At 46.0% G+C, this 19,131-nt stretch overlaps 1 protein-coding gene across 1 annotated transcript in view; it reads right to left on the bottom strand.

The window, feature by feature from the left end:
- The window catches only part of slc4a11 (solute carrier family 4 member 11), a 140,554-nt gene that overhangs the window by 106,600 nt on the left and 14,823 nt on the right, over positions 1 to 19,131 (bottom strand). Inside the window, exons 2-3 of the mRNA XM_045704876.1 lie at positions 16,615 to 16,658; positions 5,855 to 6,083 (exon numbers count right to left, since the gene is read on the bottom strand). Of these exons, the coding sequence (XP_045560832.1) occupies positions 5,855 to 6,083; positions 16,615 to 16,658 (273 nt within the window). The remainder of the gene's footprint in view (positions 1 to 5,854; positions 6,084 to 16,614; positions 16,659 to 19,131) is intronic.

Here is a 19,131-nt window from a genome sequence, read left to right as displayed (position 1 = left end):
GTGGACTGGACTAGGTTTCCAGTGGCAGTGGACTGGACTAGGTTTCCAGTGGACTGGACTAGGTTTCCAGTGGACTGAACTAGGTTTCCAGTAGCAGTGGACTGGACTAGGTTTCCAGTGGCAGTAGACTGGACTAGGTTTCCAGTGGACTGGACTAGGTTTCCAGTGGACTGGACTAGGTTTCCAGTGGCAGTGGACTGGACTAGGTTTCCAGTGGCAGTGGACTGGACTAGGTTTCCAGTGGCAGTGGACTGGACTAGGTTTCCAGTGGCAGTGGACTAGGTTTCCAGTGGACTGGACCAGGTTTCCAGTGGCAGTGGACTAGGTTTTCCAGTGGACTGGACTAGGTTTCCAGTGGACTGGACTAGGTTTCTAGTGGCAGTGGACTGGACTAGGTTTCCAGTGGACTGGACTAGGTTTCCAGTGGCAGTGGACTGGACTAGGTTTCCAGTGGCAGTGGACTAGGTTTCCAGTGGCAGTGGACTGGACTAGGTTTCCAGTGGCAGTGGACTAGGTTTCCAGTGGACTGGACTAGGTTTCCAGTGGACTGGACTAGGTTTCCAGTGGACTGGACCAGGTTTCCAGCGGCAGTGGACTGGACTAGGTTTCCAGTGGCAGTGGACTGGACTAGGTTTCCAGTGGCAGTGGACTAGGTTTCCAGTGGCAGTGGACTGGACTAGGTTTCCAGTGGCAGTGGACTAGGTTTCCAGTGGACTGGACTAGGTTTCCAGTGGACTGGACTAGGTTTCCAGTGGACTGGACCAGGTTTCCAGTGGACTGGACTAGGTTTCCAGTGGACTGGACTAGGTTTCCAGTGGCAGTGGACTGGACCAGGTTTCCAGTGGCAGTGGACTGGACTAGGTTTCCAGTGGACTGGACTAGGTTTCCAGTGGACTGGACTAGGTTTCCAGTGGCAGTGGACTGGACTAGGTTTCCAGTGGCAGTGGACTGGACTAGGTTTCCAGTGGCAGTGGACTGGACTAGGTTTCCAGTGGCAGTGGACTAGGTTTCCAGTGGACTGGACCAGGTTTCCAGTGGCAGTGGACTAGGTTTTCCAGTGGACTGGACTAGGTTTCTAGTGGCAGTGGACTGGACTAGGTTTCCAGTGGACTGGACTAGGTTTCCAGTGGCAGTGGACTGGACTAGGTTTCCAGTGGCAGTGGACTAGGTTTCCAGTGGCAGTGGACTGGACTAGGTTTCCAGTGGCAGTGGACTAGGTTTCCAGTGGACTGGACTAGGTTTCCAGTGGACTGGACCAGGTTTCCAGTGGCAGTGGACTAGGTTTCCAGTGGACTGGACTAGGTTTCCAGCGGCAGTGGACTGGACTAGGTTTCCAGTGGCAGTGGACTGGACTAGGTTTCCAGTGGCAGTGGACTGGACTAGGTTTCCAGTGGCAGTGGACTAGGTTTCCAGTGGCAGTGGACTGGACTAAGTTTCCAGTGGCAGTGGACTAGGTTTCCAGTGGACTGGACTAGGTTTCCAGTGGACTGGACTAGGTTTCCAGTGGACTGGACCAGGTTTCCAGTGGCAGTGGACTAGGTTTCCAGTGGACTGGACTAGGTTTCCAGCGGCAGTGGACTGGACTAGGTTTCCAGTGGACTGGACTAGGTTTCTAGTGGCAGTGGACTGGACTAGGTTTCCAGTGGCAGACAGTCATTATTAGGCTCTAAAACACAATCCCTGTATGCCTCCCTCTATATCCCTCCCTCTATATCCCCCCTCCCTCCCTCTATATCCCTCCCTCCCTCTATATCCCTCCCTCCCTCTATATCCCTCCCTCCCTTTATATCCCTCCCTCCCTCTATATCCCTCCCTCCCTCTATATCCCCCCTCCCTCCCTCTATATCCCCCTTCCCTCCCTCTATATCTTTCCCTCCCTCTATATCCCTCCCTCCCTCTATATCCCTCCCTCCCTCTATATCCCCCCTCCCTCCCTCTATATCCCTCCCTCCCTCTATATCCCTCCCTCCCCTATATCCCTCCCTCCCTCTATATCCCTCCCCTCTATATCCCTCCCTCCCTCTATATCCCCCCTCCCTCCCTCTATATCCCTCCCTCCCTCTATATCCCTCCCTCCCTCTACATCCCTCCCTCCCTCTATATCCCTCCCTCCCTCTATATCCCCCCTCCCTCCCTCTATATCCCTCCCCCTAAATAAATAATTAAAGAGAACAGGCTGAATCACCTAAAGAGAGATAGATTGAGGATGTCTGGAGGTGACACAAACTCCTCACAAAAACATACACCTGTTACAACTCCCGCCGAGGTCGGTCCCTCTCCTTGTTCGGGCGGCGTTCGGCGGTCGACGTCACTGGTCTTTTAGCCGTCGCCGATCCACCTTTCATTTTCCATTTGTTTTGTCTTTGTTTTCTACACACCTGGTTTCTATTCCCCAATTACATGTTCATTATTTAACCCTCTGTTTTCCACATGTTTAGTGTGCGTGTTTATTGATTTGTTCTTGGCGGTACTTGTCGGCTGGTTATGTTTGCCGGGTTATGTATTTACGCCTGTTATTTTCGAGTGACCGGTATTTCTCCGCACTTTGAGTATTGTCTGTATACCGGTGTTGTCGTGGAATTAAATACAATGTACACTCATTTCTGCTCTCCTGCGCCTGATTCACTGCACCAGTTAACCACCGCCTGACAACACCGCCTGACTCCTCCTCATTACCTCCCTCACAGGGATGAGTGTTATGTTATACAGTGCATTCGGACAGTATTTAGACCCCTTGAATTTTTCCACATTTTGTTACTTCACAGCCTTATTCTAAAATGGATTAAATAAATACAAATCCTCAGCAATCTACATACAATACCCCATAATGACAGAGAAAGAAAAGTTTTTTCGAAATTTTTGCAAATGTATTAAATTTCAAAAACAGAAATATCTATTTTTCATAAGTATTCAGACCCTTTGCAAAAATTGAGCTCAGGTGCATCCTGTTTCCATTGATCATCCTTGAGATGTTTCTACAACTTGATTGGAGTCCACCTGTGGTAAATTCAATTGATTGGACATGATTTGGAAAGGCACACACCTGTTTATATAAGGTCCCACAGTTGACAGTGCATGTCAGAAAGAAACCAAGCCATGAGGTCAAAGGAATTGTCCATAGAGTGCCGAGACAGGATTGTGTCGAGGCACAGATCTGGGGAAGGGTACTAAAACATTTCTGCAGCATTGAAGGTCCCCAAAAACACAGTGGCCTCCATCATTCTTAAATGTAAGACGTTTGGAACCACCAAGACTCTTCCTAGAACTGACCGCCCGGCCAAACTGAGCAATCGGGAGAGAAGGGCCTTTGTCAGGGAAGTGACCAAGAACCCAATGGTCACTCTGACAGAGCTCCAGAGTTCCTCTGTGGAGATGGGAGAACCTTCCAGAAGGACAGCCAACTTTGCAGCACTCCACCAATCAGGCCTTTACGGTCGAGTGGCCAGACGGAAGACACTCCTCAGTAAAAGGCCGATGAGAGACCGCTTGGAGTTTACCAAAAGGCACCTAAAGACTCAGATCATGAGAAACAAGATTCTCTGGTCTGATGAAACCAAGATTGAACTTGGTGAAGCATTGTGGTGATAGCATCATGATGTGGGGATGTTTTTCAGTGACAGGGACTGGGAGACTAGTCAGGATCGAGGTAAAGATGAACGGAGCAAAGTACAGAGAGATCCTTGATGAAAACCTGCTCCAGAGCTCTCAGGACCTCAGACTGGGGTGAAGGTTCACCTTCCAACAGGACAACGACCCTAAGCACACAGCCAAGACAACGCAGGAGTGGCTTCGGGACAAGGGCCAATGTTCTTGAGTGGCCCAGCCAGAGCCCGGACTTAAACCAGATCGAACATCTCTGGAGAGACCTGAAAATAGCTGTGCAGCGACGCTCCCCATCCAACCTGACAGAGCTTGAGAGGATCTGCAGAGAAGAATGGGAGAAACTCCCCAAATACAGGTGTACCAAGCTTGTAGCGTCATACCCAAGAAGACTCCAGGCTGTAATCGCTGCCAAAGGTGCTTCAACAAAGTACTGAGTAAAGGGTCTGAATACTTATGTAAATGTTATATTTCGTTTTTAACAATGAATGAGCAAACATTTCAAAAAAAACGTTTTTGCTTTGTCATTATGAGGTATTGTGTGTAGATTGGTGAGGGGGAAAAACTATTTCATCACTTTTAGAATAAGGCTGAAACGTAACAAAATGTGTAAAAGGGATGAAGGGGTCTGAATACTTTCCAAAGGCACTGTATATACACACAGAGTGTGTGTGTGTGTGTGTGTGTGTGGGGGGGTTACAAGACTGGGGAGAGAGGGAGGAGAGAGGGAGAGAGAGAGAAGGAGAGTGAGAGAGGGAGAAAGAGAGCGAGATAGAGATGGAGAGTGAGAGAGAGGGACAGACAGAGGTACAGACAGGGAGAGACGGAGGGAGACACAGAGGGACAGACAGAGGTACAGACAGGGAGAGACAGAGGGAGACACAGAGGGACAGACAGGGAGAGACGTAGGGAGACACAGAGGGACAGACAGGGAGAGACAGAGGGAGATACAGAGGTACAGACAGGGAGAGACGGAGGGAGATACAGAGGGACAGACAGAGGTACAGACAGGGAGAGACAGAGGGAGACACAGAGGGACAGACAGGGAGAGACGGAGGGAGACACAGAGGTACAGACAGGGAGAGACGGAGGGAGATACAGAGGGACAGACAGGGAGAGACGGAGGGACAGACAGGGAGAGACGGAGGGAGATACAGAGGGAGAGACAGGGAGAGACGGAGGGAGACACAGAGGGAGAGACAGGGAGAGACGGAGGGAGACACAGAGGGACAGACAGGGAGAGACGGAGGGAGATACAGAGGGAGAGACAGGGAGAGACGGAGGGAGACACAGAGGGACAGACAGGGAGAGACGGAGGGACAGACAGAGGGACAGGCAGGGAGAGACGGAGGGAGATACAGAGGGACAGACAGGGACAGACAGGGACAGACAGAGGTACAGACAGGGAGAGACGGAGGGAGATACAGAGGGACAGACAGGGAGATACAGAGGGAGACACAGAGGGACAGGCAGGGAGAGACGGAGGGAGACACAGAGGGACAGACAGGGAGAGACGGAGGGAGACACAGAGGGACAGACAGGGAGATACAGAGGGACAGACAGGGACAGACAGGGAGAGACGGAGAGAGATACAGAGGGAGAGACAGGGAGAGACGGAGGGAGACACAGAGGGACAGGCAGGGAGAGACGGAGGGAGATACAGAGGGAGAGACAGGGAGAGACGGAGGGAGACACAGAGGGACAGGCAGGGAGAGACGGAGGGAGATACAGAGGGAGAGACAGGGAGAGACGGAGGGAGACACAGAGGGACAGACAGGGAGAGACGGAGGGAGATACAGAGGGACAGACAGGGAGAGACGGAGGGAGATACAGAGGGACAGACAGAGGGAAAAATACAAATGCCTGGATGCCCAACATTGAACTGTGATCCTTCCACCATGGCTCATACACCTGTCAGTTTATCAGATTTCTAAACACGTCTCCCTCCATCCATCACCACCTCTGTTATAAACTGTCATATAGACCTCATAGAGAAGGTTAGGATTAGGATAAAGCCTCTCACTGTTAACCTCTGAGCTCCAACATCAGTGAACAACATGCTCATGACCTGTCAATAACCTGTCATTAGAATGCTATAACCTGACATAGGGACCTCAATATAGAGCTCCTTACCGTTAACCTCCTGAGCTCCCGCGTCGGTGAACAACATGCACATAACCTGTCATTAAACTGCCACAACCAGTTATAACCTGACATATAGACCTCATAGAGAGCTATGTAGTGTGTCGCTCACCGTTACTCTCCTGTGCTCCCGCGTCGGTGAACAACATGCTCATGACCTCCTCAAAATTGCATTCTGTCTCGGCCGCGTGGCTGTCCTGCCCCACGTGATGCAACATCCTCTTCAGAACGTGGTCTAGCGTCGGCGCCGTTTCGTCCAATAGGACGCTAGCTCTGGCCAGGAAGCCGTCCAGGTCTCGATGCGCCCGCACCTCCTCCTCAAAGTTCATCAGCTTCACGTACTGGGAGGGAAAGATTGTGCTTAGTTACACACAACACAGGCTCCGCTCACCTTAATCATAGATTGGAAGTGTTTCCGATGCAGTCATTTATCTGTGGTGCTGTGCCACGGAAAAATCATTCCCGCCACGGATTTTTTTTAAATTTCTGCTGAGGTTCACTCTCGAAGATGATAAAACTGGTAATGAATAGAAACATTTGCCAACCCCATAGTAGTTAATCTATTTACCTAGTCGGATTGTTGTTGTGTTCTGTGAGAACTGTTGCTAGAGGCGATATGAGGAGAAACATACCTTCTGAAAAGCAGTTAAAGCAACGAGGGGAAATCAGCAGTTTTAATGACCTCTGTTAATAAAAAGATTTCAGATTTCCATTCCTACTTTATTTATTCATCAACTCCTAAATATCGGTGAACTGTACCATTTTAAAGCCTGAGTTTTTAGCAGCATCATGGTTAAGCATGTGTGAGTGCATAGGGAAGAGTGGGGCTGAATGTAACACGGGTCAATTGTAGGGTATCTTGAGGTAAATCACCACCCTACTTAGGGCTGTGGCAGTCTGACATTTTTTTCAGTCGGTTATTGTCATGCAGATGAAGATAACAGCTCTATTAACATTCTTTCGTGGTGCCCCGACGTTCTAGTTAATTACATTAACCTGATTAGCTTAATCAGGTAATATTAATTAGAGAAATTATTTTATAGAATAGCATGTCATATCACTTAATCCGGCATAGCCAAAGACACAACACTAGGATGTAAAACATGTTTTAAATGTTTTTCTGCCATGCCTAATATTCGGTAGGCTATGTATTGTATAACTGCACAATCATGAAGATTTTTTTCCGGACTTGAGCTCATATATAGGCCTATGTGTATAAATCAACTCTAATATACGTATGGGTGTTCTACATGCAATGTCTTAAATGCTTCAAATGAATCATCACCTTAGAAAGCACTATCCATGTTGTTAGGCCTTGAAACAGCATTCACAACGACCATGTTTTCCACTCAGTTTCAACCTGTTGTTGAACTTCTGTCTTCAAATTGTTCATCACAGTGAGGTCAAACAATGTAGCCGAACGGAGATTCTTAAAAGCATGCTACTGTTTTGATGATAAGTGTTTGATGTGATTTTCGATTTACATTGATGTCAAAGTGGTTAGAACAGCATTTCCCAAACTCAGTCCTGTCTCCCCAAGGGGTGAATCTTTTGGTTTTAATCAAAGCTTGATGATTAGTTGATTATTTGAATCAGCTGTGTAGTGTTAGGGCAAAGACCAAAACGTGCACCCCTTGGGGTCCCGAGGACCGAGTTTGGTAAATACTGGGTTAGGACAATAGACCACTGAACACCAGGCCATTAGTGACCTGATGGTCATTAGCGAATTGGGTACTACCAACGCATGTCCCGAGTGCATAAGAGGAGATTACCGTGTGGAATTGGACATGCTGTTTAAGACTCATGACTGCCATTGTGGTGGTAATTCAACAGCCCTAACCCTACCTCAAAATATTTGTTTTGGAGAGACTTAAAAAATTGTGATGAGACAGATTATGTTTTTAGTTGAGCAAGAATAGTGGCAAACTGTGAAAGTGCTGGGGGGATTTGTGACATGAAGTGGTTTGAAACATGGTGGAGGGGTTGAAAGATGGCGGAGGGGTTGAAAGATGGCGGAGGGGTTGAAAGATGGCGGCGGGGTTGAAAGATGGCGGAGGGGTTGAAACATGGTGGAGGGGTTGAAAGATGGCGGAGGGGTTGAAAGATGGCGGAGGGGTTGAAAGATGGCGGAGGGGTTGAAAGATGGCGGCGGGGTTGAAAGATGGCGGAGGGGTTGAAAGATGGCTGAGGGGTTGAAAGATGGCGGAGGGGTTGAAACATGGTGGAGGGGTTGAAAGATGGCGGAGGGGTTGAAAGATGGCGGAGGGGTTGAAAGATGGCGGAGGGGTTGAAACATGGTGGAGGGGTTGAAAGATGGCTCTGAAGAGGATGGAAGGCGTCTTAGGGGCTCTTTACCAGTTTTGGTATTTTGTGTGTTTTTTTACACTGATCTTAAATGTTTTGCTACGTAATGTCTCTGCCATCATTTTGTATGATGAAAACAGTTTCTAGGCATCAGAATAGCGATCACTAATCTCCATTTGGATGAACATTTCTACTTCAATGATTCGGCAGCTCTGGACTTTCTTCTTTCTCCGGACGAAGCCCTAATCACCGAGACTCGAAAGAGGAAGCGGCGGCAAAATAGAGGCAGGCGAGGCGGTATCCTGAAGAGACTACGTCAGCGAGCAAATAGACCGCCGTTGCCCTTTGTTCTATTGGTGAACATGCAGTCACTGGAGAACAAACTGGATGAGCTCCGTTCGAGACTATCCTATCAACGGGACCGGAAAAACTGTTTTCTATGTTTCACAGAGTCTTGGCTGAATAAGGACATGAATAGTATACATCTCTCTGTTTTTTCAATGCATTGTCAAGACTGGACGGCAGACTCGGGTAAGACAAATGGAGGAGGGGTATGTCTCTTTGTCGACAACAGCTGGTGCACGATTCTTTAATGTTAATTAAGAAAATCTCAAGTTTTTGCAAGCCTGAGTTAGAATAACTCATGATAAGCTGCAGACCATACTATTTAACAAGAGCTGTCTATTTACCACCACAAATTGATGCTGGCACTAAGACCACACTCAATGAGCTGTATAGGGACATAAGCAAAAGGATAGACCATAACTCTATCCTCCGGATTACAAGATAAAACTCAAACAGGAAGTACCAGTGACACGCTCAATACGGAAGTGGTCCGATGAAGCGGATGCAAAGCTACAGGACTGTTTCACTAGCACAGACTGGAATATGTTCCGGGATTCATCCGATAATATTGAGGTCACTGGCTTCATAAATTAGAGCATCGACCACTTCGTCCCCACAGTGACCATACGCACATACCCCAACCAGAAGCCATGGATTACAGGTAACATCCACGATGCGAGCCTACCAGATGAGCTAAATGCCTTCTATGCTCGAGTCAAGGCAAGCAACACTGAACCATGCATGAGAGCACCAGCTGTTCCAGACTCGGGAGGCCAGATTTTAGAATTATTATCACAGAATGTGATCACTGTGCTGTTGCCTGTGTGAGGGATGGTAAAATTCCTAAACTACCTCCACATATCATCATGAAAAGAAACTGGAAACAGTTTGATATTCATGTTTTTTTTTTACATTATTTTTTTTTAACATTGCCTGGAATAGAGTAGAATTCATCCCTGGTGTTAAATGAGCCTTTTCTTACTTCCACAAAGCATTCCAAGATGTATGCCACAAGCATGCCCCTTTCAACCAATACAGAATGAAGGGCAGAGACACCCTGAATGAAGGGGCGGCAGGTAGCCTAGTGGTTAGAGCGTTGGGCCAGTAACCGAAAGGTTGCTGGATTGAATCCCTGAGCTGACAAGGTAAAAAGCTGTCATTCTGCCCCTGAACAAGGCAGTAAACCCACTGTTCCCCGGGAGGCCGTCATTGTAAATAAGAATGTGTTCTTAACTGACTTGCCTAGTTAAATAAAGGTTACATTTAAAAAGCTTGGTTCTCAGATGAACTAGCTGAAATCAAGGACTGATTCAGCTGATGATTGGATGATGTTTAAATGCCTTCTGAATCAGGGTAAGGCTATGACCTGAAATCAGACCACTACCTCTACTGCCTTCTGAATCAGGGTGAGGCTATGACCTGAAATCAGACTACTACCTCTACTGCCTTCTGAATCAGGGTGTGACTATGACCTGTAATCAGGGTGTGACTATGACCTGAAATCAGACCCGATTCTCTTCTGAATCAGGGCGAGGCTATGACCTGAAAACAGACCACTCCCTCTACTGTCTTCTGAATCAGGGTGTGACTATGACTTGAAACCACTGTGATCTCTGTAGTGGTGTTGGCTGGTCGCCACACCACTGTGATCTCTATAGTGGTGTTGGCTGGTCGCCACACCACTGTGATCTATATAGTGGTGTTGGCTGGTCTCCACACCACTGTGATCTCTATAGTGGTGTTGGCTGGTCTCCACATCACTGTGATCTCTATAGTGGTGTTGGCTGGTCTCCACATCACTGTGATCTATATAGTGGTGTTGGCTGGTCTTCGTTGACTCTATGTAGGTATGTATGTATTTCTGTTCTTCTTTGATAAGGTCAGAAAGTAAATACCAGTTAGTGTTTACCTCCTACTTACTTTTAACGGTTCCTAAAATCAGAAAGGATCATGGGAAAAAGTGCTGTAGCTGCTCTGCTCCGTGGTCTTGGAATTCTCTCCAGACCAGCTGGAAACACCAGCATCTTGTTTCCTTGGAGGAGTTTATAGACACATGTTACTGAGGAATGTGATTGTCATTACAAGATGTGGTAGTACATATCATTGATTTTTTATCTGTGAGGCTTGTATGTTTCTGTAATTGAAATGTATATGTCTACATCCCCATTTTTGTGGTTGAATCTGTGTTAGAAAATCACTCCTCGACTGAGGGACCTTACAGATAATTGTATGTGTGGGGTACAGAGATGAGGTAGTCATTCAAAAATAATGTTAAACACTATTATTGCACACAGAGTCCATGCAACTTATTCTGTGACCTGTTAAGCACATTTTTACTCCTGAACTTATTTTACGGGGTTGATTGCTTATTGACTCAAGACATTTCAGTTTTACATTTTTTATTTATATATAAACATTTCTAAAAATATACACGGAACAAAAAATATAAACGCGACATGGAACAATTTCTAAAATGTATTGAGTTACAGTTCATATGAGGAAATCAGTGTCAGAGGATGAATGACAACACAATGGGCCTCAGAATCTCGTCACAGTATCTCTATGGATTCAAATGTATATCGATAAAGTGCAATCGTATTCGTTGTCCATAGCTCATACCATAACCCAACCGCCACCCTGAGGCACTCTGTTCACAACGTTGACATCAGCAAACCGCTGTCTGCCATCTTCCCGGTACAGTTAAAATTGGGATTAATTTGTGAAGAGCACACTTCTCCAGCGTGCCAGTGTCAATTGAAGGTGAGCATTTGGCCACTGTAGTCGGTTATGATACCGAACTGCAGTCAGGTCAAGACCCTGGTGTGGATGACGAGAAGCAGGTGAGCTTCCGTGAGACGGTTTCTGACAGTTTGTGCAGAAATTCTTCGGTTGTGCAAACCCAGAGTTTCATCAGCTGTCAGGTTGGCTGGTGTCAGACGATCCTGCAGGTGAAGGAGCTGGATGTGGAGGTCCTGGGCTGGCGTTGTTACACATGGTCTGCTGTTGTGAGGCCAATTGGACGTACTGCCAAATTCTCTAAAACAACGTTGGAGGTGACTTGTGGTAGAGAAATTAAAATGACATGTTTTGGCAACAGATCTGTTGGACATTCCTGCAGCCAGCATGCCAATTGCATGCTCCCTCAACTTGACATCTGTGGCATTGGGTTGTGTGACAAAACTGCACGTTTTAGAGTGGCCTTTTATTGTCCCCAGCACAAGGTGTACCTGTGTAATGATCATGCTGTTTAATCAGCTTCTTGATATGCTACACCTGTCAGGTGGATGGATTATTTTGGCAAAGGAGAAATGCTCACTAACAGGGATGTAAACAAATTTGAGAGAAATAAGCTTTTTGTGCGTCTGGACATTTTGTGCATCTTTTATTTCAGCTCATGAAACATGAGACCAACACTTTACGTGTTGCTTTTATATTTTTGTTCAGCATGACATTATGGGGTATTGTGGGTAGCCCCGTGAAAAAAAAAATATCTAATTTAGTTTAAAACATATAGTATTACAGATGTCAATAGTTCATGACATATGGTATTATAGATGTCAATAGTTAAAGACATATGGTATTATAGATGTCAATAGTTAAAGACATATGGTATTATAGATGTCAATAGTTAAAGACATATGGTATTATAGATGTCAATAGTTAAAGACATATGGTATTATAGATGTCAATAGTTAAAGACATATGGTATTATAGATGTCAATAGTTAAAGACATATGGTATTATAGATGTCAATAGTTAAAGACATATGGTATTATAGATGTCAATAGTTAAAGACATATGGTATTATAGATGTCAATAGTTAAAGACATATGGTATTATAGATGTCAATAGTTAAAGACATATGGTATTATAGATGTCAATAGTTTTTTAAAATGTCTTTATTATTTAACCTTTATTTAACCAGGTAGGCTAGTGGAGAACAAGTCCTTTATTTAACCAGGTAGGCTAGTGGAGAACAAGTCCTTTATTTAACCAGGTAGGCTAGTTGAGAACAAGTCCTTTATTTAACCAGGTAGGCTAGTTGAGAACAAGTCCTTTATTTAACCAGGTAGGCTAGTTGAGAACAAGTCCTTTATTTAACCAGGTAGGCTAGTTGAGAACAAGTCCTTTATTTAACCAGGTTAGGCTAGTTGAGAACAAGTCCTTTATTTAACCAGGTAGGCTAGTTGAGAACAAGTCCTTTATTTAACCAGGTAGGCTAGTTGAGAACAAGTCCTTTATTTAACCAGGTAGGCTAGTTGAGAACAAGTCCTTTATTTAACCAGGTAGGCTAGTTGAGAACAAGTCCTTTATTTAACCAGGTAGGCTAGTTGAGAACAAGTCCTTTATTTAACCAGGTAGGCTAGTTGAGAACAAGTCCTTTATTTAACCAGGTAGGCTAGTTGAGAACAAGTCCTTTATTTAACCAGGTAGGCTAGTTGAGAACAAGTTCTCCTTTACAACTGCGACCTGGCCAAGATAAAGCAAAGCAGTGCGACAGAAACAACAACACAGAGTTACATGGAACAAAAAGTGTACAGTCAATGACACAATAGGAAAAAATAAAGTCTATATACAGTGTGTGCAAATGGCATGAGGAGGTAAGGCAATAAATAGGCCATAGTAGCAAAGTAATTACAATTTAGCAGATTAACACTGGAGTGATAGATGAGCAGATGATGATGAGCAGATGATGGTGTGTAAGTAGTGATACTGGTGTGCAAAAGAGCAGCAAAGTAAATAAAAACAATATGGGAATGAGGTAGGTAGATTGGGTGGGCTATTTACAGATGGACTATGTACAGCTGCAGCGATCGGTTAGCTGCTCAGATAGCTGATGTTTAAAGTTAGTGAGGGAAATGTAAGTCTTCAGCTTCAGCGAATTTTGCAATTCGTTCCAGTCATTGGCAGCAGAGAACTGGAAGGAAAGGCGGCCAAAGGGGGTGTTGGCTTTGGGGATGACCAGTGAGATATACCTGCTGGAGCGCGTGCAACGGGTGGGTGTTGTTATCGTGACCAGTGAGCTGAGACAAGGCGGAGCTTTACCTAGCATAGACTTGTAGATGACCTGGAGCCAGTGGGTCTGGCGACGAATATGTAGCGAGGGCCAGCCAACTAGAGCATACAGGTCACAGTGGTGGGTAGTGTATGGGGCTTTGGTAACAAAACGGATGGCACTGTGATAGACTGCATCCAATTTTCTGAGTTGAGTATTGGAAGTTATTTTGTAGAGGACATCGCCGAAGTCAAAGATCGGTAGGATAGTCAGTTTTACGAGGGTAAGTTGGGCGGCGTGAGTGAAGGAGGCTCTGTTGCGAAATAGAAAGCCAACTCAATATTTGATTTTGGATTGGAGATGTTTGATATGAGTCTGGAAGGAGAGTTTACAGTCTAGCCAGACACCTAGGTATTTGTAGTTGCCATGTATTCTAGGTCAGAACCGTTCAGAGTAGTGATGCTAGTCGGGCGGGCGGGCGGGCGAGGGCAGCGAACGGTTGAAAAGCATGCAATTGGTTTTGCTAGCGTTTAAGAGCAGTTGGAGGCCACGGAAGGAGTGTTGTATGGCATTGAAGCTCGTTTGGAGGTTAGTTAACACAGTGTCCAAAGAAGGGCCAGATGTATACAGAATGGTGTCGTCTGTGTAGAGGTGGATCAGGGAATCACCCGAAGCAAGAGCGACATCGTTGATATATACAGAGAAAAGAGTCGGCCCGAGAATTGAACCCTGTGGTACCCCCATAGAGACTGCCAGAGGTCTGGACAACAGGCACTCCGATTTGACACACTGAACTCTATCTGCGAAGTAGTTGGTGAACTAGGCGAGGCAGTCATTTGAGAAACCAAGGCTATTGAGTCTGCCAATAAGAATACGGTGATTGACAGAGTCGAAAGCCTTGGCCAAGTCGATGAAGACGGCTGCACAGTACTGTCTTTTATCGATGCCGGTTATGATATCGTTTAGTACCTTGAGCGTGGCTGAGGTGCACCCGTGACCAGCTCAGAAACCGGATTGCACAGCGGAGAAGGTACGGTGGGATTCGAAATGGTCAGTGATCTGTTTATTAACTTGGCTTTCAAAGACTTTAGAAAGGCAGGGCAGGATGGATATAGGTCTGTAACAGTTTGGGTCTAGAGTGTCACCCCCTTTGAAGAGGGGGATGACCGCGGCAGCTTTCCAATCTTTAGGGATCTCGGGCGAAATGAATGAGAGGTTGAACAGGCTGGTAATAGTGGTTGCAACAATGGCGGTGGATAATTTTAGAAAGAGAGGGTCCAGATTGTCTAGCCCAGCTGATTTGTCCGGGTTCAGGTTTTGCAGCTCTTTCAGAACATCTGTGATCTGGATTTGGGTGAAGGAGAAGCTGGGGAGGCTCGGGCAAGTAGCTGCGAGGGGTGCAGAGCTGTTGGCCGGGATTGGGGTAGCCAGGAGGAAAGCATGGCCAGCCGTAGAGAAATGCTTATTGAAATGTTCGATTATCGTGGATTTATCAGTGGTCACAGTGTTTCCTAACCTCAGTGCAGTGGGCAGCTGGAAGGAGGTGCTCTTGTTCTCCATGGACTTTACAGTGTCCCAAAACTTTTTGGAGTTAGAGCTACAGGATGCAAATTTCTGTTTGAAAAAGCTAGCCTTTGCTTTCCTGACTGACTGTGTGTATTGGTTCCTGACTTCCCTGAACAGTTGCATATCGCGGGGGCTATTCGATGCTAGTGCTGTACGCCACAGGATGTTTTTGTGCTGTTTTTGTGCTGGTCAAGGGCAGTCAGGTTCTACATTTTTTGAATGGGGCATGCTTATTTAAGATGGTGAGGAAATTACTTATAAAGAACGACCAGGCATCCTCGACTGACGGGATGAAGTCAATATCCTTCCAGGATACCTGGGCCAGGTCGATTAGAAAAGCCTACTTGTAGAAGTGTTTTAGGGAGCATTTTCCAGTGATGAGGGGTGGTCGTTTGACCGCGGACCCATAGCGGATGCAGGCAATGAGGCAGTGATTGCTGAGATCTTGGTTGAAAACAGCAGAGGTGTATTTGGAGGGCGAGTTAGTTAGGATGATATCTATGAGGGTGCCCATGTTTACGGATTTAGGGTTGTTTCCTTGATCATTTGTGTGAGATTGAGGGCATCTAGCTTAGATTGTAGGACGGCTGGGGTGTTAAGCATATCCCCGTTTAGGTCACCTAACAGAACGAACTCTGAAGATAGATGTGGGGCAATCAATTCACATATGGTGTCCAGGGCACAGCTGGGAGCTGAGGGGGGTCTATAGCAGGCGGCAACAGTGAGAGACTTATTTCTGGAGAGATTCATTTTTAAAATTAGAAGCTCGAACTGTTTGGGAATAGACCTGGAAAGTATGACAGAACTTTGCAGGCTATCTCTGCAGTAGATTGGAATTCCTCCCCCTTTGGCAGTTCTATCTTGACGGAAAATGTTGTAGTTGGGTATGGAAATCTCAGAATTTTTGGGGGCCTTCCTAAACCAGGATTCAGACACAGCAAGGACATCGGGGTTGGCGGAGTGTGCTAAAGCAGTGAGTAAAACAAACTTGGGGAGGAGGCTTCTGATGTTAACATGCATGAAACCAAGGCTTTTTCGATTACAGAAGTCAACAAATGAGGATGCCTGGGGACACGCAGAGCCTGGGTTAACCTCTACATCACCAGAGGAACAGAGGAGGAGTAGGATAAGGGTACGGCTAAAGGCTATAAGAACCTGGGGAATAGGAGTGGAACTGGGGGGCTACAGGGCCTGGGTTAACCTCTACATCACCAGAGGAACAGAGGAGGAGTAGGATGAGGGTACGGCTAAAGGCTATATGAACTGGTCGTCTAGTGCGTTGGGGACAGAGAATAAAAGGAGCAGATTTCTGGGCGTGGTAGAATAGATCCAGGGCATAATGTACAGACAGGGGTATGGTGGGGTGCGGGTACAGCGGCGGTAAGCCCAGGCACCGAGTGATAAGAGAGGTTGCATCTCTGGACATGCTGGTTATACTGGGTGAGGTCACCGCATGTGTGGGAGGAGGGACAAAGGAGGTGTCTAAGGCATGAACAGTTAAAGACATATGGTATTATAGATGTCAATAGTTAAAGACATATGGTATTATAGATGTCAATTAATAAATTATTGAACACTAGAATTAGGACTACTATCCCAGAAGGCATCATATTTTCCATCCCAGTATCTAGGAGGCTTTGAGTAACCATTCGAATCCTTACCTTTCTTGATGTGTTGAGTAGGACACAGCCGGAGTCATCAGCGTCTGGAGAAGAAGAGGAACGAGTTACTACATACAGTTTTTATAAAGTATCATCTGAAATAGTTTGGAGAATCTCACACTATATACCAAGGTATGTTTCTCTCATTGACAACAATGTATAATGGAAAAATAAATTCTCCTGAGGATTTATTCTACTGTACCTCTCTGATTAGAACGTGTCTGGGAGAGACACAGCTCTGGTATTTTTTATTTTTACCCCTTTTTTCTCCCCAATTTCGGGGTATCCAATTGGTAGTTTCAGTCTTGTCTCATCGCTGCAACTCCCTTCTGTACTCAGGAGAGGCGAAGGTCGAGAGCCGTGCGTCCTCCGAAACACAACCCAACCAAGCCGCACTGCTTCATTGACACAATGCCGCTTAACCCGTACGTAAGCCAGCCACACCAACGTGTCGGAGGAAACACCGTACACTTGGCGACCATGTCAGCATGCATGCACCCGGCCCGCCACAGCAGTCGCCAGAGCGCTATTGGATAAGGACATGTGACGACCCTCCCACTCTGTCTGCCGAATTCTCTCACTTTGATCTTGTTTTCCTTAATAGGATGTCGGTGGGCGGAGCCTGGAGGGTCGTCAGTGAAATGGGACACACTCTGGGCCCAGGTGTGTCCCAGGATAAATGCACCACTTCCAACATTCATGGAGGAGACTCTCTACATGCAGACACACAGACAGATTTTGGTTGTGGCATTTTTGTGGCTATTTGGCTTGTTTGCATTGGCACCTTTCAACACCCCTCATTATCAGATGTATACACGCGACCACTCAATTACACTACTGACTAAACACACACCATTGTTAATTGTATTTACTTTACTTCAGTTAGTAAATATATTTTGTTATTCTTTATCTTCCCGTTGTCTCCCTTTTTGTTACGGGCTTCGAGCCGGTTCGTGACAGACATCCCTGCCAGCCAAACCCTCCCCCCTAAACCGGACAACGCTGTGCCAATTATGCACCGCCCGATGGGTTTCCTGGTCGCGGCCACCTGCAACAGAGCCTGGACTCGAATCAGGATCTCTAGTGGCACAGCTAGCACTGCGATGCATTGCCTTAGACCACTGCACCACTCGGGAGCACTAGTGGCAAGGCATCTGCATTTTAGAGATATTTAGATGGAGGCTAAACTAAGGAAGACCGGGTCGACCCCCAGATGGGGACCACAACGATGGTCCACAACTAGGACAACCCACGGTCATTTTTATGTTGGTTTGCAACATGCAGGTTAATCGCAAGATTGAACCCAACATGGGGGGACTGTCATGACGTTGGCCTGTGGGTGAGGTTTATGACCCCCAATAAATACCTTTCTCCCTTCCCTCTCTCTCTGACTCTACTGAAGGACTCTTGAATAGCCTTTGTTAAACATAGAGAGTCTGGGAACATCAAACAAGTGGGGGGAAAGGAACCATATTTCGGTAATAGAACCAGAATATGATGTCAGTTCGGTTGTCATCTGAGACATTATGACTGATGACAGGACGACATAAACTGTACCTGGGAAAGTCTACACATTCTAGTTATCAGATTCACATGGAATTGTTGTGCAATTTAAATTAAACTATTTGTGAAAAGATTAAATGTAATTTTAGCTTCCAAATGAGAGAATTGGGTTTTCATAAGGTTAGAGCCCTGCTCAATCAGTGGCCCGCCCCTGTGAAGAGACATGGGTTATAAACTATGAAACACACCCTTCTCTCCCTCCACTATATAAAGCCCTTGATGAAAATGTAACCTCCTGTTCCGAGGACGATAGGACGACGGTCCATACGTTAAAAAGGACTAACATGTCAACTACAGAACTAAGCCAACCTCAGCGTGAGCTTTGGTTGTGAATGGTATGAACTTTGAACTCTTATTCACTAAAGAAGTGAGACCTCCTAGCCGTTGAGTTAGCAACAGCAGCTGTAAACGTGGCCTAGGAAAGGACGGACGACGTATCTAGTCTAACACACAACGAAGATACTACAACGTATCCAATTTACCACCTGAGACATTCTTCCGAGGACAGCAAGATCTCTGTTGGCCAACACGGCCAGCATCTACAACCAACCTACCGAAGCGCAGCTCAGAGTAAATATTTATTGCATTTTCCTTTTCCAAATGGGCGGTAATTTAGAATGCATAAGATACTGTATTTACGAAAGCTTAGCTTCTCCCGTTGTTCCTCAGTCTTCCCGCTCTTTCATTCATGCCCAACCCCCTCTCTTTGTGTAACCAGCCGTCATACAGGTTCTGTTCCCCAGGGACGTTTTCTGTATGACATAATTTGCATTCTGTGTATATGTGTGATTCTGTGTGAGTAGTTAAGTATTTAGTAAATAAATAATTAAACCCAATTTTGTATTGCTGATTCAACTTGTTAGCCAGGGTTCATGAAGATAACCAAGAATTTACAACTTTCAGATTAGACTGAAATAAAGTGAAGATTAATATTGACTGCTGTTGATGTAAAAT

This window comes from Salmo salar, chromosome ssa01 (genome assembly GCF_905237065.1).
Source record: "Salmo salar chromosome ssa01, Ssal_v3.1, whole genome shotgun sequence".
NCBI classification, from domain to species: Eukaryota; Metazoa; Chordata; class Actinopteri; order Salmoniformes; family Salmonidae; genus Salmo; species Salmo salar.
The sequence above is the reverse complement of the archived record's forward strand: the minus strand, read 5'-3'. Positions and strand labels throughout refer to the sequence as shown.